General features: G+C 42.5%; 1 protein-coding gene across 4 annotated transcripts in view; it reads left to right on the top strand.

The window, feature by feature from the left end:
• The window catches only part of daam1a (dishevelled associated activator of morphogenesis 1a), a 111,659-nt gene that overhangs the window by 38,236 nt on the left and 47,282 nt on the right, over positions 1–26,141 (top strand). For 3 of the 4 annotated variants that reach the window (XM_037542232.1, XM_037542231.1, XM_037542234.1), the window contains exons 2-7: positions 4,519–4,753; positions 10,457–10,546; positions 18,259–18,330; positions 21,890–21,984; positions 23,461–23,794; positions 25,340–25,450. In XM_037542232.1, coding sequence (XP_037398129.1) covers positions 4,568–4,753; positions 10,457–10,546; positions 18,259–18,330; positions 21,890–21,984; positions 23,461–23,794; positions 25,340–25,450 — 888 coding nt within the window. In that variant the 5' untranslated portion in view covers positions 4,519–4,567. Of the gene's footprint in view, positions 1–4,518; positions 4,754–10,456; positions 10,547–18,258; positions 18,331–21,889; positions 21,985–23,460; positions 23,795–25,339; positions 25,451–26,141 lie in introns of those variants that run through there. The other variant, XM_037542233.1, reaches the window with a different exon arrangement.

Genomic DNA, 26,141 nt, shown 5'->3' on the forward strand with positions numbered 1-26,141 from the left:
CTGATAGAACTCAATGAAGATCAATAAACTGATAGAACTCAGTGAAGGATTGATTAAACTGATAGAACTCAGTGAAGATCAATAAACTGATAGAACTCGGTGAAGGATTGATTAAACTGATAGAACTCAATGAAGATCAATAAACTGATAGAACTCGGTGATTTCACTGGTTTAACTCAGACTGATTCCTCTGAATTATGAAATTGTTTAATAGTAAAACTTCAGACATGCTTAACGCTAGCTAAGACTCCGGCACAGTGGAATGTTGTTCCTTTAACATGGGGTGACCATCAAACTTCAACACTGATACATCAACCCCAGCGACTCAAACCGCCAAAGCAGCTTAAAAGGAAATTATACTGACTTTTTCTAAATTGTCATTGAGTTTGGTGTGAAATGCTTGATTGTAGAGACTCAGACGTCTTTCCAGTGGTGGTGATGGGAACCAGGGGTCGCCATGACGACAACACAGATATAAACATTTTATTTACCATCCAGAACCACCAGAGAACCCAAGAACCCTGCATGTCCCCCTCCACCATGGACACCTTAAAACCTCAGACATCAGGCAGTGAACTCATGACCATTTCATGTAGGAACTTTCTGTGAGGAGCTTTTAGAGGTGGACATCTGGTTCCTCTCACCACCACTGTGAGCAGTTCTGACAAGTTTCTCTAGAACGGAGCGTTTCACACCAAACCGCTCTGAACGGCTCTGTTTACACGTCAACCATGCAAGTACACAGAAAACAGAGAAACAGAGTGAAACAGAGTTTGCTGGTTGGTGCCAGTGCATCGTGCAGCAGCGTAGAAGCTTCATATGTTGGCTCTTTAACAACCTCCGAATTCAGCAGCACTTGGAGTGAAAAGGTCTGTACAGCGATAAACATCGTGTTTGGCATGTTTTTGTTTACCTCCTCCTTTTGTTTACTTAACTCATTCCCCCATAGAGAAATACATCCAGCTTAGTTCCTAATGTGGGCATCACACCAACTACAGACTGACGACTTGACTTCAGAAGCTTATTCTGAGTAAGAGTGCTGTGGGGTGTTGGTGGCCTTTGAGATCTGAAGGTTTTGGGTTTCTTTGTGTTTTGGATGATAAGCTGCTGTCCAGAGTCTGAGCTGAAGGACGGTGTTTGCTCAGTGGCTTTCTGTAGGTCAGAGTTTGGGTTTTTTGGCAGGTGAAATGTTTTGTTCCAGCCATGTGAGCAAGGACAAGTCCCATGAGAAATCGGACCGCAGGCTGGAAATGATTGACTCGACCTTCAGCTGCCGTTCTAGCTCTTAAAGCGATAGTCTGGCATAAAATCCCCACCCGATGTCGTTGATCAGCCAAGGCAGGTTCAGTTTCTGAGGTTTGTAGCTAATAACAGGGGAAACTGGCAGTTTGTATGTTTTAGTTTTTGCCTGGACCGTCCGTTTAAAGGGGAAATCCACCGATTTTTCAAAATTTCTGCATAATTCAATGAAGTCATTCAGAGCGGTTTGGTGTGAAACGCTCTGTTCTTGAGAAATTTACTGAGCCAGAACTGCTCACAGTGGTGGTGATAGGAACCAGACGTCCGCCTCTAAAAGCTCCTCACAGACTGTTATTATGTGAAATGAATATGAATTCACTGATTACTGAGAAAATGTTCGGAGATTTTTGGGCATAAAATGTTTTGAAATATTGATCCCAACATTTATGGTTACCTAAAAAAAACTCACTTCACTGTAACTTTTGGAGAGTAATTAAAATGTCCATATTTTGTGTTGTACTCATGGTGACCCCCGATCCCTATCACCACCACTGTAAAGACATCTGAACCATTTCACACCAGACCCACTCTGAACGTTTACATCATCCTCGTTAACCACTTAGTCCAGACAGGGCCGCGGTGGCAGTTGAGAGAGCAGAGAAGAGGACCCTGTCCCCCACAGCTTCCTCCAGCTCGTTCCCAGGGACCCCAAGCTGCTCCCAGGCCAACTTGGAGATGTTATCTCCTCCAGGGGGGGTCCTAGGACGTCCCTGGGGTCTCCATGCCTCATACACCCCCACTGAAAGGCACCCAGGGGGCATCCAGATCAGATGCCCGAATCACCTCAGCTGGCTCCTCTCAATGCAGAGGAGTAGCGGCTCTGATCTGAGCTCCTCCTGGATGGCCCGAGCTCCTCACCCTGTCAAATAGACTGTAGCTGCCGCCCTGCCAAGAGGCTCATTTCCACCGCTTGTATCAGTGATCTCGTTCTTTCGGTCATTACCCACAGCTCATGACCACAGGTGAGGGTCAGGATGTAGACCGACCGGTAAACAGAGAGCTTGGCCTTTTGGCTCAGCTCCCTCTTCACCACTACAGTCCAGTACAGTGACCGCATTACTGCTGCCGCCTGTCCCAGCCTGCGGCCGATCTCACCATCCCTCTTCCCGTCACTCGTGAACAAGACCCCACAATACTTACACTCCTCCACCTGGGGCAGGTCCTTTCCCCATGTTTACATCTTCATTTTGGAAAAGTGGGTGGAATTCCCCTTTAAATGCTTAATAAACTTGGCATTCCCCTTCAAGCTTGTCCGGAGTTTAATTAGGAAGATAAAATGCGTAGTGAAAGTGAAACAGCCTCAGGTTGGTGCTTATCTCAGGTAAGGCAAACCTGATGGCCACTCACAGCCCCATGAACTCAGATTTAAGGGTTAAGGAAAACCCTTATAGGAGAAACGCAAGAGACCAGACAAATGAGACCAGTATAAACTCACTGGTCACTTTATTTGACAGCTTGCTTCACTGGTGCTGTTACATTTTTTACATATTTACTGTGAAAACCTGGTGTCTCCAGATTGGTAACTTGCCTTATTTTTCTCTCTGTTTGGGTCAGTTTATGGCTGAAATATGAGGCTTTGGAGAGGAAGTGTTGTTCATTACTGTTTCTCCTGAATTATTTATGTCCTATTAAATGCCTCTGAGATATTCAGGCACCTCGGTCTGCAGACAGCTGGTAGTTCTGTGTTTACATGTTGCCGTTGGGGTAAAGGGGTTTCTGTGGTGGTGTAGAACAGTGAAGGTATGCAGCCGGTGGTGATGTAAGGAAATGGAAAAAGACATCAGGATTGAAGAACTCGGCACCAGCGCGTTCGTCCTGTATTATAAAAGCACAAAAATAATATATTTTTTTCATTTTTTATTTGTAGCACTCAGAAATCTGGGGGTCTGGCCCTGGGAGAGCTCGAATATACTTATCCAAACTGATGGCACCCGACTGCTCACGTTGTTTAATATTTCGAGGAAAAAAATAAATGAATATTTCGGAAATAAAGTCGTTTCATACAGTCAAATGCGAAAGTTTGAACAAACTGCATGTTTTGGTCATTTTCTAAATGAAAATAAGTGACCACATGTTCGAAAACGCGACTTATTCTGCAAATTGTAATACAAAATGAGCCATAACTGATTTCTGAAGTGTTTCTTGAAATATTTCGAGATATAATATATCGAGAAATAAAGTAATATTTAGTGTGTTATTAGTAAAGTTATATTCTGAGAGTAAATATGAATAAAGAGAATTAAGAGAAACACTGATTATTAATATAATACTGAGATAATATTGCTTTATTTCTCTGAGACAATCTTAAAGTTTTTACGTGCTCAGTATATTATAGTTGTGTGCAAAGGTCTGAACATAAAATTAGAAAATAAGTTTACACGTCCTCTACAGAGAACACATTTCTGCGCAAAATTACTCTTTATTTACTTAATTTAACACAGAGGGAAAAACATAAAACCTAAAATGTGGGCTGTGCAAAAGTTATGGCTCATTTTGTATTAAAATTTGCAGAATAAGTCGCGTTTAGGAGCATGTGGTAACTTTTCATTTAGAAAATGACCAAAACATGCAGTTTGTTCAAACCTTCGCATTTGACTGTATGTAAACGTGTTCTATGTAAAGCATAAAGGTTCAGGATTAACAGGTAAAAGCACAGGACGCAGCTTGAGAGCAGCACAGCACAGAAAGTTTATCCAGACTGAAAACGTTTGGAGTATTGTATGAAAGCATTGCCTGATGAATGACCAGATGATGGTTTTATTTGGCACACTGGGTCATGATGAGCAGGTTTGGGTCAGTTTTGGACTCAAAAGTTTGCGATGTTGGTCAAGTCGGGTTTGGGCAGAATTATGTCGGGCTCGGGTCAGGTGTGGATTGGCCAGATTGGGTCGGGTCAGACTTGGACAGGAAATTCTCAGGCTGAAATGTCAGGCCTGGTTAAAGCTCTGCCTCAGCTACGCCCCTGACCCGCACAGGCCTCACAGCCTCCACATCAGTCCCAGAACATCTATAAAGGAAACATCTGTCCATCCTGTGCTGTTGGTGGGGCTTAATATGCCTTTGGGTTCATGTTATGTTGTGTAGAGTTCACTGTAGCACTGGATATTACAGTCAATTATAATGGATCATAATATTATTTTCTCTCTCTCTCTCTCTCTCTCTCTCTCTCTCTCTCTCTCTCTCTCTCTCTCTCTCTCTCTCTCTCTCTCTCTCTCTCAGGCTGCTGTAGCTGAAGCGAATCCCCTCTCCTGGTGATTATTCTGTGGTAATGATGGCCCCCCCTAAGCGCGGAGGCCAGGGCCTGTCCTTCCTTTTCTGCTGTATGAAGGGCAGTGACCATCCCGAGATAACATACCGTATGCGGGAGGGCAGCAGCTTCACCCTGCAGACCATGGAGCCCACCCTGCCCATGCCCCCCACAGAAGAACTGGACGTCATGTTCTCCGAACTGGTGGTGCGTACTCAAAACCCCTCAATCACTCCTTCTTCTAGATCAGCAATGACCACCAAACTGCGGAGTTTATTGTTGTTCCTGATTAGACAAATAAACCTACCAGGCACGTTAGTAATAAAAACAAATGAACCTAAGCAAGAAAAGACAATAAAACTAAAGGTAGTGATAAAGTAGTAAAATGATGAAAAACGTATCAAATACCAGCGAGAAGATTATAACAACGCATGATCAGGAGATGCGAGTTCGGTCCCTGGTGATGCTACAGCCGTCCATCGCCGGGAGTCTCTGGGTGGACGGGATGCCCCCATAAGCTCACCCAGATTCAGCCACTGACCAACAGCTACACCAGCTTTGCTAACGTGTGCCACACTGTGCTCTGAAGCTGAAGACCAGGCGGCTCTACAGACAAAATAAAACACTTTATTTCTACCTCGCAGTTCAGCTCAGCCAAACGGAGCGAAGTCGTCATACACGGACGCTGGTGCCGCAAACGTGGACTTCTCTGCCTCAGGAGTGGTGGTTGTGTCTGTGTGTGGTTTTGGGTGCGACTTTGAGAAATCGATTGGTGAGGCAGCTCAGACTGAGAGGCAAGCGACCAGAATTTCTTGAAATCCGTCTTTTGGGCAGTTCATTGGATAAATTTTCCCTTCTCACACTTTTTTTTTTTTTTAGAATTGAGATTTTTTTTATTAATGATATACAGCGACAGGTACAGCGTGGCTCGTGTGTAGAGCTGGTAAAGTAGGCATTCCCTACAAAATCAAAAGAAAGAGACCGAGGACAACAAATAACAGCAACAATACCAGGTCCTTTGCACGCTCAGTTCAGTTGCATGTGCTTCCAAAATCCCTTCCATAAGTTCTTCCCTCTCCCTTTCCCATTAACTCTTCCCAGCATAACTTCATAAGAAGCAATTTCAATCATTTTGTCAACCCACTCTTTTAAATCAGAAGTTTCAGGGCTCTTCCAGTTACGCAGTATTACCCTGGCGGCTGTAATTATTCCCACTTTTTCCCTTCTCGCACTTCACAGCAAGCGACGAAGCTGAAATCCGTGAAATTCAGTCGACTCCGACCAAATCGGGCTTAAAAACGGGCTAAAATCACACGTACGCCTGGCTTTAGTGCCAGATTTAAAAGATGTGGTCAACAACGAGTCAAACAACGACAAAACTAATAAAACCCTAAAACTAAATCAACTAAAATAGGACACTGACTGTATATGAGCTACAAGACTGTGGAGTTCAGCTGTTTATTTGGAAGTGTGAAGTGTGACCGCTGAGACGTCAGATAGTAAAGCACAGGAATCAAGCGACAGCAGACAGGCTACATGAGTGAAGACGTCCGCTGCACTCGCTGAAATATAGACTACAAACTACTTATAGAGGTAGAAAGGTTTGTGCACTTCTTCCATCACTGCACAGCAGCACAAATCACTTCATAGATCATTTCTGATATGGTGGTTGGTGAGTGTAGTGGGTAACACGTCTGCCTTCTATGCTGTAGACTGGGATTCACTCCCCACCTGGGTAACCACCCTACACTATACCAATAAGAGTCCTTGGGCAAGACTCCTAACACCACCTTCGCCTACCTGTATAAAATGATCAAGTTGTAAGTCGCTCTGGATAAGAACGTCAGCCAAATGCCTTAAATGTAAATGTAAACGATATCTTTTGAAGTTCTCTACCTCGGCCTCTTGAAATGCATCAGGTACAAGCTAATACAGGCTTTTCTTCCATAAAATGGTCTTTGATTTATTATTTCAGACCTGATTATTAAATTTGAAAGCTTTAAAAATAATATTAATAATAATAATGTGTGCAGGGGTCCTTTTGGAGTGTATTCGGCAACGATGGGAAGAAATTATATATATATATATATATATATATATATATATATATATATATATATATATATATATATATATATATATATATGTATGTATGTATGTATGTATGTATGTATGTATGTATGTTCCCTGAAGTGGTGAGATCTGGCTTTGTGATTGTGTGACAGTGGAATGGATTTAGCCAATGTTGCTTCTCGGCAACAAAGATATTTTTGCAAAATCTCACGACAAAAAATGTATATTCAGTGTTTAAAAAGAGGTTTGAAGAGATGATCAAGCACATGCTTTTCACCGACGTACTCAAGCTCTTATCCTTTATCACTGACCCTGTCGTTGTCTTTAAATATGTACAGTGTTGTTGTAAAGTGAGGGAAATGAGTTTGTTGCCCTGAGGCAACATCGTGCAGTAGAGGGTTAAGAAAGCCTAGCCTATAAGAAAAAGCTAAAGCGTGGACTAATTAGTAACAGCCTGCCAGTCTGTTGGCTATAAACCCTGTCTGTAAGACCATCAGTGTAGCGAAACACTTAGCTTAGCATGCTTTGCTGCAGTCCAATCAAACGCTTAGTTAGCGATAGGTCTTTGGAAGTCTGCGCTAATGAAGCCTGAGGGAAATTTGGAGCTCAGCCCGTCTGAGGGTGAAGTCTGTCTTTACTCGCGACTCTTAAACACTGTTATGGTAACCGTGGTGTGCGTGTCTAATAAACAAAGGCGAGGCGCTCTGTGAAATGGGCTAATGATACGAGCTGTCGTTGCCTCAGGTTAGCTAACGCTGCACAGGGGCCTGAGTGTCCTGGGTTTTATTTTTCATGTGTTCATAAAAACATTACAGTAAAAATTTCCATGAATTTGTTAAAATCACACCTACATCTTCTCTTTTACCCCCAAAGTAGTCTAGTTATGTTTTGCAGCAGCGCTGAGGCTGATGTAGCTAGCAAGTCCTGGATACCTCACCAATTAGCTTATCGCGTGTCATTCAGTGTCAAAATCGCAATAAGTAATTAGACATTACTTAACAGCTTCACACTGTTTGAGGTGACTGCGTGATTCTGATTGTTGGTACATAAAGTCCTTAAACAAAGTCCTGCCATCCTGGCAACTCCGCCGGGCAGTTATTTCCAGCCATACAGGACTCTCGCTTTGAATGGGGAGAGACCAGAATACTCGAATAGCTGTTTAAAAAACACATTTGAAATCAATAGTAAAATCTGATAAAAAAAAAAAAAAAAAATTTTTGTAGCTTTTGGCTCAGGAACACCCAAAAAAGTATGATTTTTTTATTTTTTTATTATTAGTTATTCTGACTACTCTGCTTGCATGGACCTCCACAGCAAAGTGGTGCTTTCCCTGCTTGCGGCACAACCAGCAAAAACAGATTGAAATGACATGCAAATTTAATTTTCATTTAACCCTCATGTGGTGTTCAGGTCTGTGGGACCCGTTTTCAATCTTTACCAAAAGAAAAAATTATGATTTATTATTATTTTAACCTCAGATTCTTGGTCTTTGCTCATTTTCTGTGAGGAACATATAAAATAACCCATTTTCAGGGCTTCACTCTGTTCACCCCCACACATTTATACTACACATGTGGTGTGGGTGGACAGCATGGCCTGGCTGCTGATTGGCTACAGCTGCTAAAGTAGAGCCCTATGCGGGACGGTAGTGATATTTTTAACATCTGGTATTTTTACACACATTGTTAAGGCTGTATTGTTTTAAAAAAATCCAGACCCACTGAGTAACAAACGCATCAACACCACTCAAGTATTAAACCCTTCATTTAACTTAAAATGGTACACAAACACCACATCAGATGATGCAACTGCAAAAGTTTATTGTCTTTCAAAAAATATATGTCCGTTTTGAGTTTGATGCCAGCAGCACATTTCAGAACAGTTGGGCGGGTTCCCCACTGTGCTGCATCACGTCTTCTTTACCAGCACCCTGTAAGGGTTCGGGAGCTGAAAGAACCGGATGCTGTAGTTTTGAAAGTGAAATGTTTTCCTGTTCCAGCTGCTCATCGGTTCAGGGTCTCCTTTGTCTTATTTTTCATTCGTTTGGACTGGAACGCTCACTTTTATGGTTCTGCTTGTAAGTTTTTATATCTACAGTGAAGGCTTTTGTCCCATTGCTGGAGATCATGGCTAAACTGGATGGTGTTTTTATTTGTTGGAGGCTGTAAACATCAGCTGCAGTCAGTCACAGCAGACACACAGCACGGCTGAACTTTGCGTCACTCAGTCATTCCTCCATTTGCACACTGAATCGACGTTTGTCCTGTTTGTCTGCAACTCAGTGAATTCTCTACTAATAGTGCATTCAGTTTGTTAAGTGGGCTTTTGGGCAGTGCCCGGCCCCTCATTAGCCTCACAGACTCCAGGCTGTGTCCGAATACATGTGAGGCAGCATTGTGTGGCCCTCGGCCTGGGATCACAGTACTGTTACTTTATAGCCTTCTGCCCAGCGACTGCTGGGATTGGCTCCAGCTCCCCCCAGTGACCCAGAAGGATAAGCGGCTTAGAAGAAGTGTGTACATTTAACATTATATATTAAAGGGGAATTCAGTCTGCTTTTCTTAGCAGTAAATTGTTGAGGTGTGAACAGAGTCTTTCAGAGTGGGTTTGGTGTGAAATGGTTCAGATGTCTTTACAGTGGTGGTGATGGGAACCAGGGGTCGCCATGACTATGATCTTCAGTGGTCAGGACCCCCATGGACCCTCACAGAGCAGGTACTATTTGGGTGGTGGGTCGTTCTCAGCACTGCAGTAACACTGACGTGGTGGTGGTGTGTTAGTGTGTGTTGTGCTGGTGTGAGTGGATCAGAAACACCTCAGTTTCACTGCTGGACTGAGAATAGTCCACCAACCAAAAACATCCAGCCAACAGCGTCCTGTGGACGCTGAAGATGATGAGCTCTGTAACTGTACAGCAAGAAATGAGCTGTCGTCTCTTGACTTTACATCTACAAGGTGGGCCAACAACGCAGGTGCATCTAATAGAGTGGACAGTGAGTGGACACAGTGTTCAAGAACTCTAGTAGCACTGCTGTGTCTGATCCACTCAGACCAGTGCAACACACACTAACACACCACCACCACGTCAGTGTTACTGCAGTGCTGAGAATGATCCACCACCCAAACAGTACCTGCTCTGTGAGGGTCCATGCGGGTCCTGACCACTGAAGAACAGGGTAACAGAGTATCAGAGAAACAGATGGACTACAGTCTGTAACTGTAGAACTACAGAGTGCAACTATACAGTAAGTGGAGCTGATAAAGTGGACAGTGAGCGCAGAAACGAGGAGGTGGTCGTAATGTTATGCTTGACCGGTGTATAAACAGAGAAACAGCTACCTTGTACATTAACTCAATGGCCACTTTATTAGGAACACCTTATTGCTCCACTGTGTAGGTGTACAATTACAAACTATTGCTGCACAGTTTATCTGCCCCACTCTGCCCCGTTCAGCATTGGTCAGTTTCTGACCACAGGACTGCTGATGTCCAGATATTACTTGGGTGGTGGATCAGTCTCAGCAAAGCAGTGGTGCTGTCATATTAGTGCGTGTTGCGCTGGTACGAGTGTTTGAGGCACAGAGGTGCTGCTGGAGGTTTTACACGTCACTGCACAAAAGTACCATCCAGGAGTGGCTCTGTGGACAGAAACTGACCCCTAATAAAGGACTAGAGGATTACTAACACAGTCTGTGCATCTACAGATGAGCTACGGTCTCGTACATCAGCAGCAGGGCGGGGCAGTTTCTACAAGAGAGGGGTTTCTGATAAAGTGGCCGAGGAGTTTAATTGTTGTTGTTTTTTTAAATGACATGAAATTTGTGTTTCCTCTTTAAGGACGAGTTGGACCTCACAGATAAACACAGAGAGGCCATGTTCGCTCTGCCTGCCGAGAAGAAATGGCAGATCTACTGCAGCAAGAAGAAGGTAAGACCTTCTGCAGAACATCAGCTCTAACGAGCTCTACTGTGAACATGCAGATCACATCCTGGGCCGTGTTTAGAAATTATTTTCAGCTGCTATTAAAAATTAGGTGATTAAACATCTGGAGAGAAAGAGAAGGCATGGTGGAGAGAAAGAAAGAGCAAAGGAGAATGGAGTGAGAGAGAGAGAGTGAGTGAGTGAGTGAGTGAGTGAGAGAAGAGGAGAGAAAAAAGAGAAGACAAGAGAAGGGAAGAGAAATGATGAGTGAGAGGAAGTGATGGGGAGACAGAAAGAAACATTAAAAAGAGAAAAGAGAAGGGGAGAGGAAATCGAAGAGAAGAGAGGAAGAGAGAAGGGAAGAGAAAAGGAGAGAGAAAAAGAAAGACGAGGCAGGAGAGAGAGAGAGAGAGAGAGAGAGAGAGAGACAAGGCAGGAGAGAGAGAGAAAGATGGAAAAGGCAGGAGAGAGAGAGAGAAATATGGACAAGGCAGGAGAGAGAGAGAGAGAAATATGGACAAGGCAGGAGAGAGAGAGAAAGATGGACAAGGCAGGAGAGAGAGAGAGAAAGATGGACAAGGTAGGAGAGAGAGAGAAAGATGGACAAGGCAGGAGAGAGAGAGAGAGAGAGAGAGAGAGAGAGAGAGAGAGAGAGAAAGATGGACAAGGCAGGAGAGAGAGAGAGAAAGATGGACAAGGCAGGAGAGAGAGAGAAAGATGGACAAGGCAGGAGAGAGAGAGAGAGAGAAAGATGGACAAGGCAGGAGAGAGAGAAAGAAAGACGAGGCAGGAGAGCGAGAGAGCGAGAGAAAGAAAGATGGACAAAGCAGGAGAGAGAAAGATAGAGAATGCAGGAGAGAGAGAGAGAAAGATGGACAAGGCAGGAGAGAGAGAGAATGATGGACAAGGCAGGAGAGAGAGAGAGAAAGATGGACAAGGCAGGAGAGAGAGAGAGAAAGATGGACAAGGCAGGAGAGAGAGAGAGAAAGATGGACAAGGCAGGAGAGAGAGAGAGAGAGAGAAAGATGGACAAGGCAGGAGAGAGAGAGAGAAAGATAGACAAGGCAAAAGAGAGAGAGAGAGAGAGAGAGAGAGAGAAAGGCAAGGCAGGAGAGAGAGAGAGAAAGACAAGGCAGGAGAGAGACTGAGAAAGATGGACAAGGCAGGAGAGAGAGAGAGAAAGAAGGACAAGGCAGGAGAGAGAGAGAAAGAAGGAAGACCCTGAGAGTTGAAGGGGTTGAGAGAAAATGATAAGAAATGCAATAAAGAGGAAGAATGGAGTGTGTCTGAAGACGGGACAGAGAGATTGGGAGAGAAAGAGGAGTTACTCGGAGGAAGAGGAGTTAGTCCTTTTTCCTCCTCGGTGCCAAATTAAGCAGACGAGAGCAGCAGAACAGGAGTCCCCTCTCCAGCACTGTCCTCTTAAAGCGATAGTTCAGCCAGAAATCGAACTTCTACCGTCTCACCTCTTAGTCTGAATGTAGTCGATCAGTAAAGACGTGTTCGGTGCCTGAAGCTCGAAGGCTACTGTAGCTAATCTGTCGAAATATTTGTCAGATTATATTCAGTACATATCGAAATGAAGCGTTTTAAAACTGCATTATTAAAGAAGAAAAGTAGACGAAACAGCTGGAAAATGCTTTTTAAATCGGCCTTACAGGGTTAAAGACTCCCACTTCACATCCAGTTTAGATCCACAGATGAAAGCAACGTCATTAATCACTGTACAAACTCGTTTTTGTTGGAGCGAGCGAAATGTGGGCCGTTAATAAGCGAGTTTATCTCCTGCTCTGTAAGAGACAGTGAAGGCACGTGCCTCATCAGCTCCACCAGCTCACAGATTACTAACAGATGTGGCAAAATGGGCAGAACCCACAGAGAACCCACTTCAAACCACAGACTGTGTTGTGTTTGGAACCAGAAGAAGGTTAACTTACAGACACGAGCTCCAAACGAAAACACCTTCGCTGTATTAATCACTGGCTGTATCAGCGCCGAAGCTTATACAGACTTCAGAAGAGATGCTTTGATCTGGGCAAGCACTCAGACATTTACATTTACAGCGTTTAGCAGACGCTCTGATCCAGAGTGACTTACAAGAAGAGCTTTGTCTGTCTAGAGAAAGTGTCTCTGCTAGTTACCAGTAGGTTAGAGAGAGAAAGACAGTCCTGAGCTCAGATACTGATAGAAACACAGTCACTGATACAGAGAGAGAAGGAGCAGAGCTGAACTCAGAACTCTGTGCTGTACACTACAACACACTACAATACACTACAACACACTACAATACACTACAACACACTACACTACAACACACTACAATACACTACACTACACTACACTACACTACAACACACTACACTACACTACACTACAACACACTACACTACACTACACCACAATACACTACACTACATTACAATACACTACACTACACTGCACTACAACACACTACAATACACTACACTACAACACACTACAATACACTACACTACAACACACTACACTACACCACAATACACTACACTACACCACAATACACTACACTACAACACACTACACTACACTACAACACACTACACTACAATACACTACACTACACCACAATACACTACACTACACCACAATACACCACACTACAATACAATACACTACACCACACTACAACACACTACACTACAATACACTACACTACACTACAATAAACTACACTACACTACAACACACTACACTACAATACACTACACTACAACACACTACACTACACCACAATACACTACACTACTACACTACACTACACTACAACACACTACACTACACTACAACACACTACACTACAATACACTACACTACACCACACTACACTACAATACAATACACTACACTACACTACAATACACTACACTACACTACACTACAACACACTACACTACAATACACTACACTACACCACAATACACTACACTACAATACAATACACTACACCACAATACACTACACTACACTACAATACACTACACTACACTACACTACAACACACTACACTACAATACACTACACTACACCACAATACACTACACTACAATACACTACACCACAATACACTACACTACAATACACTACACTACACTACAATACACTACACTACACCACAATACACTACACTACAATACACTACACTACACTACACCACAATACACTACACTACAATACAATACACTACACCACAATACACTACACTACACTACAACACACTACACTACAACACACTACAATACACTACAATACACTACACTGCAATACAATACACCACAATACACTACACTACACTACACTACACTACAATACACTACACTACACTACACTACAACACACTACAATACACTACAATACACTACACTACAATACACTACACTACACCACAATACACTACACTACACCACAATACACCACACTACAATACAATACACTACACCACACTACAACACACTACACTACAATACACTACACTACACTACAATAAACTACACTACACTACAACACACTACACTACAATACACTACACTACAACACACTACACTACACCACAATACACTACACTACTACACTACACTACACTACAACACACTACACTACACTACAACACACTACACTACAATACACTACACTACACCACAATACACTACACTACAATACAATACACTACACCACAATACACTACACTACACTACAATACACTACACTACACTACAACACACTACACTACAATACACTACACTACACCACAATACACTACACTACAATACACTACACCACAATACACTACACTACAATACACTACACTACACTACAATACACTACACTACACCACAATACACTACACTACAATACACTACACTACACTACACCACAATACACTACACTACAATACAATACACTACACCACAATACACTACACTACACTACAACACACTACACTACAACACACTACAATACACTACAATACACTACACTGCAATACAATACACCACAATACACTACACTACAATACACTACACTACAATACACTACACTACACTACACTACACTACACTACAACACACTACAATACACTACAATACACTACACTACAACACACTACACTACAATACACTACACTACACTACTACACTACACTACAACACACTACACTACACTACAACACACTACACTACAATACACTACACTACACTACACCACAATACACTACACTACAATACAATACACTACACCACAATACACTACACTACAATACACTACACTACAACACACTACACTACAATACACTACACTACACAACAATACAATACACTACACCACAATACACTACACTACACCACAATACACTACACTACAATACACTACACTACAATACACTACACTACACCACAATACACTACACTACAATACACTACACTACAATACACTACACTACACCACAATACACTACACTACACTACAATACACTACACTACACCACAATACACTACACTACACTACAATACACTACACTACACTACAACACACTACACTACAACACACTACAATACACTACAATACAATACACTACACTACAACACACTACAATACAATACACTACACTGCAATACAATACACTGCAATACAATACAGTAGACTACAACACACAGTGCAATACAATAAAATATAATATATAATTGCAGCACAATATATTGCAAAGATTTCAAGCAGTCATACATTCAGACTCATTCAGCAGGAGCTAACATCTCAACCTGAAAACACGAATGAGGAGCATCTCAGCCTATAGATGCAACTGTACCTTCTTTAAAAGTGATAGTTTGGCCAAAATTCGAGTATACACATTTCCCTCTTTCCTCAGATGTAGTTGATCAGCCTAAACATGGTTGATGTGTGAAATTTGCTGATGCTACTGTAGTCTGCCCAGAGTCTCACGGTGCTTGGCCCAGTCAAACTCTCCTGTACTGCAGTGAAACATCTCACAGCATGTGGCCCAGTCAAACTCCTGTACAGCGATAAAAAGTGACCTGGCTGGCCGTCTCCACAGCCACAGTTGAAGGTCTCCTGTTCACAGCCCAGTCAAAGTCTGCTACTGCAGTGACAGATCTCTGGGCTCACAGCCAAGTCATAATGCCATGGTGAAAATTGTCCCATGGTAAAAAGTCTTTTGACATATGGCCCAGTCAAACTCCAGCACCACGATGAAAACTTTCCCAATATGCAGCCCAGTCAGACTCTGCTACCATGGTGGGGAGTTTCCTTGCTTGTTGCCCAGACATTACTGCAGTGACAGTTGTCATGGTTTGTGACCCGGTCAGATTCCTGTGCTGCAATAAAAAGTTCCATGGCTTCGGCCCAGCCAAACTTTGCTATGTGCCCAGTATTCTGGACTTACAGCCAAGTCAGAATATTGTGTCCCAACGTGCAGCTCAGTCAAACTCTGGCGTTATGGCTAAAAGTCTCCCAGCATGCATCCCAGTCAAACTCCAGCACCGCGGAAAAAATCTCCCGACATGCGGCACAAACTCATGCACTAACTTTCAGCCCAGTCAAACAGTGCTGTGGTCAGAAGTCTTCCAGCATGCAGCCCAGTCAAACTTTAATTTTCACTGTGGCGAAAATGTCTCATGACATTCAAACAGTCAAACTTGTACTCTGTGGTGAAAAGTATCCCAACATGCAGCCCAGTCAAATTCCTGTACTGTGGTGAAAAAGTCTCCTACAATGCAGCCCAGTCAAACCCCTGTGCTGTTGTAAAAAGTTTCCCGACATGTGGCCCAGTCAAGATCCTGTGCTGTGGCGAAAAGTCTGCCGATATTTGGCCAAGTGAAACTCATGCACTGCAGTGAAAATTTCATGACATGTGGCCCAGTCAAACTCATGCACTGTGGTGAAACATCTCCTGATGTTCAGCCCAGTCAAACTCATGCACTGTGGTGAAACATCTCCTGATGTTCAGCCCAGTCAAACTCATGCACTGTGGTGAAAAGTCTCCTAATGTTCAGCCCAGTCAAACTCATGCACTGTGGTGAAACATCTCCTGATGTTCAGCCCAGTCAATCTCATGCACTGTGGTGAAACGTCTCCTGATGTTCAGCCCAGTCAAACTCATGCACTGTGGTGAAACGTCTCCTGATGTTCAGCCCAGTCAAACTCATGCACTGTGGTGAAACGTCTCCTGATGTTCAGCCCAGTCAAACTCATGCACTGTGGTGAAACGTCTCCTGATGTTCAGCCCAGTCAAAATCCAGCATCTCGATGAAAACTTGACCAGCATGCCATCTAGTCAAACTCTTCTACCATGGTGTAGAATCTCGCAGCTTGTTGTCCAGACACTAATGCAGTGAGTGGTGTCCTGGTTCGTGGCCCAGTCAAGCTCCTGTGCTGCAGTAAAGTCCAACTCCTGTACCATGGTGAAAATTCCCCTGGCTCGCGTAGTGAAAAGGATCCCAGCTCATGATCAAACTTGTGTACGGTGGTATAAAAAAATCTCCTGGCTTGACGCCGTGGTGAAAAGTCTCTTAACTCTATAATGATGGATAACACTGCTGTCTTGAGTTGGAGGGTCCATATAAACCACAGACTGACCAGTGAATGTGTGGAATGATGTTTTTTTTTTCGTGCTTTATTAATGAAAATGTTTCCTTCCTATCAGCCTCTAGGACTTACTCCGCACCCTGACGTCCAGAATAGTTTAGATAAATTGTATAATTGCCGAACATGGCTATAAAACAATAACCATGCTTGTTAAAGACATTCCTGGAAGCTTACGGTGAAGTGCGTTCCTGCGGTGTTCCTTAGAGGTTTGGACCTCTGGACACGTGCACTCTCTCCCAGAGTTAGATCGTCTTGTGCTGAATGAGGCAACAGTTGGATATTATAGATGTCAAAGCCCAGTACACTACAGTATTGTTTCCTCACCACAGGCTTTTAAAGAACCGATTGTTGGAGTTGTTGCTTGTTGGCTTTTTTTCTTCCATCGCCAGCACTGGAGTCTGATCCAAGCTTCAGAGCGTTCGGGAATTCAGGTCTACAATCCAAGAATGTGTGTGAGCTTCAGTGTTAAAGGATCAGCGTTAAATATGCTCAAACACCCGATCACATATAAGTCAGAATTGTGCACTACAATTTTCAGAAAAGTGCCATATTTTTGTGTGTGTGTGTGTGTGTGTGTGTGTGTGTGTGTGTGTGTGTGTGTGTGTGTGTGTGTGTGTGTGTGTTTCGGATGTATTAACCATGTTACCCATATAAAACGAAAATGTTCTAAGCTTTATCCAAAACCTAATCTTCATCTTGAGAACCAAAAAGAAATAGTTTTATACACATATAAACACAATTGTGCACATACGTGCTCTTTCATAGTGCAAATCTTCAGTCGTATACACATCTACTCACACTCCCGTTAGTTCCCACGCTTACAGTCCACGTTTGCTCCAGTGTAAACCGAAGAAGCCTTCAGACAAAGCAGGTCTTGGCTGATTGATATTTGTGATAAGAAACTGTGTAAATTAGAAACTTTGCCAAGCTTTTAAGCAGTTGCTTTAATACACCTGTTTGACCTGTTTAAATTGTGCAAATTTTTGTGTTTGATTGTTTGTTTGTTTTTTGGGGAAATACATGCAAACCAAGCCCAGTGAAACTTGTATGACAGCTAATCTGCTTTATTTCTTGGTGATGTGCAGGAGCAGGAGGAGACTAAAGGAGCAACAAGCTGGCCAGAGTATTACATAGACCAGATCAACTCCATGGCTGCTGTAAGTGCACTGGCTTAAAACATATGTTTACTTTCAATATTCAGTGAACTGACACCAGTGGTAAACGTGTAGTATTTCATTAATAGGGTGACGTAAAGATGTTTTCACACTCACTGGCCAGTTTATTACAAATACCCACCTTGTGCTTCCACTCACTGGCCACTTTATTAGAAACACCTACCTTGTGCTGCCACTCACTGGCCACTTTATTAGAAACACCTACCTTGTGCTTCCACTCACTGGCCACTATATTAGAAACACCTACCTTGTGCTGCCACTCACTGGCCACTTTATTAGAAACACCTACCTTGTGCTTCCACTCACTGGCCACTTTATTAGAAACACCTACCTTGTACTTCCACTCACTGGCCACTATATTAGAAACACCTGCCTTGTGCTTCCACTCACTGGCCACTATATTAGAAACACCTGCCTTGTGCTTCCACTCACTGGCCACTATATTAGAAACACCTGCCTTGTGCTTCCACTCACTGGCCACTATATTAGAAACACCTGCCTTGTGCTTCCACTCACTGGCCACTATATTAGAAACACCTGCCTTGGGCTTCCACTCACTGGCCACGTTTTTAGAAACATCTACACTATATTTCCAAAAGTATTGGCTCGTCTGGCTTCACACGCATATGAACTGGAGTGACGTCCCATTTAATCCATAGGGTTTACTATGATGTCGGCCCACCCTTTGCAGGTGGTGGTTTTCTAACCTGTGGCCATGGAAGTGACTGGAACCCCTGAATTCAATAATTTGGATACTTTTGAAAATATAGTGTGGGTTTCCACTCACTGGCCACATTCTGCTTGTGGTGGTCACCTTATGGGGATGGGCTTGGGGGGGGGCTATTGTCTGAGGGGGCTAGATGAGGGAGAGTCTGTATCTATACACCAGCGAGGTTGAGCTACGAGAGAGAGGTTTCTAATAAAGTGGCCAGGGAGTGGGTGTCTGCGCTTTGGTAAACCGCCTTAGATTTATTTGTTTTACGTATTTATTTAATAAGGCAGTGAGAAAGTAAGTGATGGTGTAAAGCAGGTCAGGCAGTAAAGCACAGTGTGCTGTGTGTGGAAGCCGTGGTGATGAAGTTAATTGACTTCATGTGTTGTTCTTGCTTTTGGGAAAGACTTGATGGGGCATGTGGAGTAATGGGTGTTCATAGATGGCGCAGAGCACAGATCCAGTTCTATGTCTATATTTCTCTTCTACACTCAGCTTCATGTTCATCAGAGTGTGTTTCTCGGTATTAAGATCGGGAAGATCGGCATTAAGAAGAATGCTGACATTACATCAAAGGGATAAAATGGGCGGGGCTGTAACATTTTACTTGAAGGGTGTCGACATAACATTTATAACATCTTACATAAACACTTAACGACATGTTAGCCAATGTTTAAATCAGCAGTTATAAAGAATGTGTTTTACGTGACGGTAATATGGACTACTATGTCGTTTTACTGATATACATTTTTTTTCCCAAAATAAAAGTCCTCATTTTTTATTTTGGAAAAAAAAAACTTTTTTTTTTCAGTAAAACGTCTCATTTCTGGACAGTCACGATAAAAGCGATCTGGCTTTATCCATTTGGTCATTCAGTGCTTAATCACTCGGGCACGTTTCCCTTATACTTTAGACTTCTTTTTAATTATTTGTTTTTTTTTCTCAAGCATCAGTGTCTTGGCATGTCACTTTGCTATATGGAGAGTAAATGACTCATACATATGCTATGAACAATCATTCGATCTTCATATGATGGTGGGACTCACTGCATGAAGGATTTTTTACAGACTGTATTACATCCATTCCCTGTAGACGCTGGATAGTCACTCACTGGCCACTTTATTAGAAACACCTGCCATGTGCTTCCACTCACTGGCCACTTTAGTAGAAACACCTGCCATGTGCTTCCACTCACTGGCCACTTTAGTAGAAACACCCGCTTTGTACTTCCACTCAGTGGCTACATTATTATAAACACGTTGTACCTATATTCACTGGCCACTTTATTAGAAACACCTGTCTTGTGCTTCCACTCACTGGCCATTTTAGTAGAAACATCTGCCATGTGTTTCCACTTGTTGGCCACTTTATTAGAAACACCTATCTTGTCTTTCTGTTCCCTGGCCACTTTATTAGAAACACCCGCCTTGTACTTCCACTCACTGGCTACATTATTATAAACACCTTGTACCTATATTCACTGGCCACTTTATTAGAAACACCTGTCTTGTGCTTCCACTCACTGGCTACATTATTATAAACACCTTGTACCTATATTCACTGGCCACTTTATTAGAAACACCTGTCTTGTGCTTCCACTCACTGGCTACATTATTATAAACACCTTGTACCTATATTCACTGGCCACTTTATTAGAAACACCTGTCTTGTGCTTCCACTCACTGGCTACATTATTATAAACACCTTGTACCTATATTCACTGGCCACTTTATTAGAAACAGCTACCATGTTCTTCCACTCGTTGGCCACTTTATTAGAAACACCCGCCTTGTGCTTCCACTCAATGGCTACATTATTATAAGCACTTACCTTGTACCTATATTCACTTGCCACTTTATTAGAAACACCTACCTTGCACTTCTATTCACTGGCCAATTTATTAGAAACACCTGTCTTGTCTTTCTACTCACTGGCCACTTTATTAGAAACACCCGCCTTGTACTTCCACTCAATGGCTACATTATTATAAACACCTTGTACCTATATTCACTGGCCACTTTATTAGAAACACCTGTCTTGTGCTTCCACTCACTGGCCACTTTATTAGACACACCTAAGTAGATTTCTTTGCATTGCAGTTTAAAGATCCACACAGCAAGCATTTCAGTCGTGTTAACTTCTGTAACCGAACTGATTAATTCTTAGAATAACAGTTCAACATTTAGCCTCAAAAAGGGTCAATTAAATGGGATAAACAACGCACAACTATTCTCGCCTTCTCCAGTACCATAACTGAGGAAGAACATCACTAAACATAAGATAAAACCTCTGACGTATTAATCAGTCATTGGGAAAACAGTGATGGCATTTAACCCCAAGAGAGATACACCTGGAACAAACGACCTGTTCCTGAACAGTGTGTGAACTGTTGAACTGACTCTGTGGCACAGTAGCATATTAAAGAAGACGCTCAGTAAAGCAGAGAAAGAATAACCAAGTGCAGAATACAATATGAAGAAGCAAGTCATTAAAAAGTTGTTTAAGACAAAATATGCAAAGTGTTAAAGCGCTTAACGACCAATGGGGTCAAATAAGGTCATTTTTATTCCAGCTGTCCACAAACGAGGCATTGCACTGAAAATGATATAGTTTGGTCCCGAGTGGCGCAAACGTTGAATTTAACGTATTGGAGGAAAATAAAACATAAAACGAGGCCTGTGCAAAAGTTATGGCACACGTCCTGTTCCATGTGTCTTCATTGTGCACTAAAATGTATAGAAACACCACATTTAACGGATCTCTATGTAGAGGATTTGCTGTGCGAGTGTATGTTTGGCAACACTAACTGACTGCGCTACTCTTCCTCAGAGAAAGACAGTTCTGGCCCTGGAAAGAGAGGATGAGGAGGAGAGGAACAAGACCATTGAGAGTCTGAAGACAGCCTTAAGAACACAGCCCATGAGGTAAAGTCTGTGTAAAGATTGCAGCTTTGTCATCTTTTTGTTTTATACCCATTGAGGTCCAGACAGGTCACTGATTCAAAGGTCCAATCCCATTTCTTATTTTTACAAGGTGTGGTGGTTGAGATCTTCCCTCTGAAATGGGGCCCTCAAAAAAAGAGCATCACTTCATTAACAGCTACCGGCGCCGCTCTGTAGGCGACCCTGCCCGTCTGCAGGGACAGCAGAGGAGGGGAAAGTTCAGCTCCTCACTGCTGGGCTTTAGTTACATTTAGGGATCATACGCCTTCAAAGAGGGGGGCAGTTGTTTATTATCACCCCCCCTAATTCTTTAGTGATGTGAAGCTGAAGTCAGATATTCTCCCAATTCTTGCTTGAATTTTCCCGTTCCGCCTTAAATGGTGCAGCAGTTACATTCTGGCGCTTCAGGCGTCAGAACAGCTGGACTATTTAAGGTGGAACGGGAAATTTTGGGAGAGTCTGTTCAACATAAATGATGAACTAACCTAACTTTGTGTAAATAGAGCTCAATATAGAAATATGTCCACATATGCAGTCGAGACTGACGCGGCTTTTTTCTGAATTTCTACAAACACCATTTCATTTTATAGTAAATGAGTTTGGGCTGGTTTATGTTTATGAACAGACGCCTACAGATCAACATAGTAAAGGAGCTCATCTGTGATCCTGAGTTTAAAGCCAGTTTTTATTCAACTTAAACTTGGAACTAAGTTGTAAATAAATCTGAAACTGAAACTTTGCTTGTGTGTAAAAAGTGATTTCAGAGCCACTCGGTTCTCCCTGATGGAAACTGTTTACCTTCAGTGTTTTGTGCTTCTGATCATTTTAATAGACGTCAGCGTCACTAATTAATGACGTTCTATTAAAAGACTGGTTTACCAAGAGAGACGCTGGAGGACTTTCACCTGAAATGAGTTCATGAAGCCAGTCTGGTTATAAAAATGATAACAGGACATCAGAGCCAGAATTACTCTTTTAGTACTTTTACTTTATACTTAAGTACATTTGAAGGGAAATACTTTAGTACTTTTACTCAAGTGGAGGTCTAAATTGAGGAACTTCTACTTTTACTGGAGGAATATTTTACCTTGGGGGTCTCGACTTTAACTCAAGGACATGGTTTGTGTTCTTCATCCACCTCTGCTGTTAATCTACTGAACCTTAAAAACTTGCAAGTTCTACAAAATATATAGAATTAAAACTTTCTGCTTTTTATTTGAGTTTAAAACATTGTGACATACAAGTCGGTAAAGCACTCCTTAACTACTGCTGTTGATGTTTTTTTTTAAATATTTGACCAGGTCGATACTGGAGTGACCTGTTGTAGTTCTGTATAGGATTCTGAATGTTTTATAGCTCCTCAGCTGCAGAAATAAATAAAAACGAGCGTTTTTCCAGGTTAGAAGGTAGTTATTTTCCACTGGAGTAAATCCAAACTGCCTTCTTATATCTCTGCAGGTTTGTGACACGCTTCATCGACCTGGATGGTCTGACGTGTATCCTGAACTTCCTGAAGAACATGGACTACGAGACCACGGAGTCTCAGATTCACACCTCGCTCATCGGCTGCATCAAGGCGCTGATGAATAACTCTCAGGGCCGAGCTCACGTCCTCGCCCACTCCGAGAGCATCAACATCATCGCCCAGAGCCTGGCCACTGAGAACATCAAAACCAAGGTGGCTGTGCTGGAGATCATGGGGGCCGTGTGTTTGGTGCCAGGAGGTCACCGGAAGATTCTGGAGGCCATGCTGCATTACCAGAAGTTCGCTAGTGAAAGGACGAGATTTCAGGTGGGCATAAAAGGAAAAACTCTTTGATGAGTAGTAGTTAGTAAAGGGAGAAATATATAATTAATGTGTATAATGGCATCTGTGGAGGTTTTCAGCTGTTCAGTGGCTACTTGTATAGAACATTTTTAGGGGGAAATCTACAGATTCCTAAATATTTCAGTGGTTAGAATGTAAACAGAGGGATCGTGACACATATGACAATTTTATTTACTGTCCAGAACCACAAGTGAGTCTTCTGGGCATTTGTGTCATGTTGATGATGAGAAGTTTTCTTTATGGGACTATTTTACCTCACAACACCCTAAATGTATCCCTCCAACATGAATGGGTTTAAAAATATATGTATGTTTAAGGCCAAAATCTCCTCAAAACTATAGTAAAACAATAGCCACTTTTACAAGCAGCCTAATAATCTGTTAATAATCCGACTAATAGCTCAGTCAGAATAGAATACGTCCATATAAACACCTCAGTCGGAATAGTCTAATCCGATTGAGGCCATTCAGAATATAGTTTCTATCCGACAGAACGAGGTGGGTAATCCTGTAAATAATCCATTAAATAGAAGAATAACATCTGTGTAAACGCCTGTATCCGATTACATTCCCAAGCGCACATTCTGATTATGTTGCTTTGCGTCACAGTGAGAGTTTATACCGTTCAACACGGCGGAGCAGAAACTGGTCTGCAGACGAGACGAAGTTCATGCTCTGATCTTTAAAAGACGGCGGTGGGACGGACGTCCAGCTTATGCGTCTCAGAATGCGACGTCTTCCTCTCGGCCTTTTGTGAGGGACGTTTTCCTGAGTCTGACGTCATTTTAAAGCAATTAAAAACACAAGCACTGCACACTGCTGCTCATCTCACCCTGCTGGTTGTCATGGTGACGTCTACGCTAAGCGGTTCTCCTTGTATGCTCATAAGTTCAGATTGGACCACTTGTGGTGAGCATGTAAACAAATTTTCATCAGATTGTTGAGTGGAGTGAGAATAAACACCTCGGTCTTGATCTGTGATCGGAATATATTCAGTCGGATTTGCGAAACTCTGCATGTAAACTCAGTCAGTGTGTCGGACATCGCGTTCATAACCCTTTCATGTTAATACCGTTCTGTCAGGGAGCTTTTAGAGGTGGTTCCTGTCACCGCCACTGCGAACAGCTCCCCAGAAACCACTCTAACCATTTAAATATGCAAGGGTTTCAAAGAATCAGTGGACTTTCCCTTCAGGTGAATTTTTGGCATGTTGTCGGTTACAGAAGGGCTTAAATGGAAAAAAAGTTGCATTTTAGTTTTGCCATAGTTTTTCTTTTTTTGACTAAAGAAATTTTACTTTGGACTTAATATTAGTGTATATACTTTATTGAGCATTGTTATAATACTCAATATTTTCCTTCCATTTCTGCAAAATCAGTGCAGTTGCCTCACGACCTTCAAGTCGACGCAGACGTTGTTACCTAATTATGAGTAAAGTAATGGACAGGCTGTGACCTGCTTGTCTTTCTGTGCTTTTTTTTTTCTTACCTGTTTCTTCCTCTTGTTGTAGACTCTTCTGAATGATCTGGACAGAAGCACAGGGCGGTACAGAGATGAGGTGAACCTGAAGACGGCGATAATGTCCTTCATCAACGCTGTGCTGAGTCAGGGGGCAGGAGAGGTGAGGCTGGAGCTCCTCAGAGCTCGTACCCGCCATATACAGGAGATATTACACAGATATCTCGTGTCCTACAGAGACATTATGTACATATTAGATCAACCCCCTCGCCCCCCTCGCCCCCCTCGCCCCAAATGTAAACCAGACATGTAGCTTTGCACTAGACCTGTGAGGGAAACGTGAATACCATGATCTTTAAAAATGGACAAAAATACATCACAAAGCTAAAAGGGTCATAGCAGCTGTTGTGATCGTTATGCAGTGGCTTAATGATTCTTCAGCTTAATGAAATAAAACGGATGTTTTGTGCTAAGAGATCAACGCAGAACTCCACACCAGATGTCTTTGAACAGGGGAAAAACGTGAAGCAGTGTCACTGGGAAGTGCCGATACTTTTGGAAATATAGTGTATTTTTATGGGAGGCAAATCCGGCCAAAAAGGAAATGAAAATGAAAACAATCAAATGGAAACGCTTTTTTTTTGCCATTTCTTTTTCCAAACATCTGCGCAAATATCCTGCCAAAATCGGAAATGAAATGCCTTCATTTGCAGTTTCATTTTTCACATGCGTGCGAGCCGTTTGTGACAAAAATACAATAAACTGAAAACGCCTGTTTGTCGTTTCATTTAAGTCGTTATTCCGTTTTTTGACGGCCAAGTCTAAAATGAATATTTGCACAGATGTTTGGAAAA

Source organism: Pygocentrus nattereri, chromosome 10 (genome assembly GCF_015220715.1).
Source record: "Pygocentrus nattereri isolate fPygNat1 chromosome 10, fPygNat1.pri, whole genome shotgun sequence".
Lineage (NCBI taxonomy): Eukaryota > Metazoa > Chordata > Actinopteri > Characiformes > Serrasalmidae > Pygocentrus > Pygocentrus nattereri.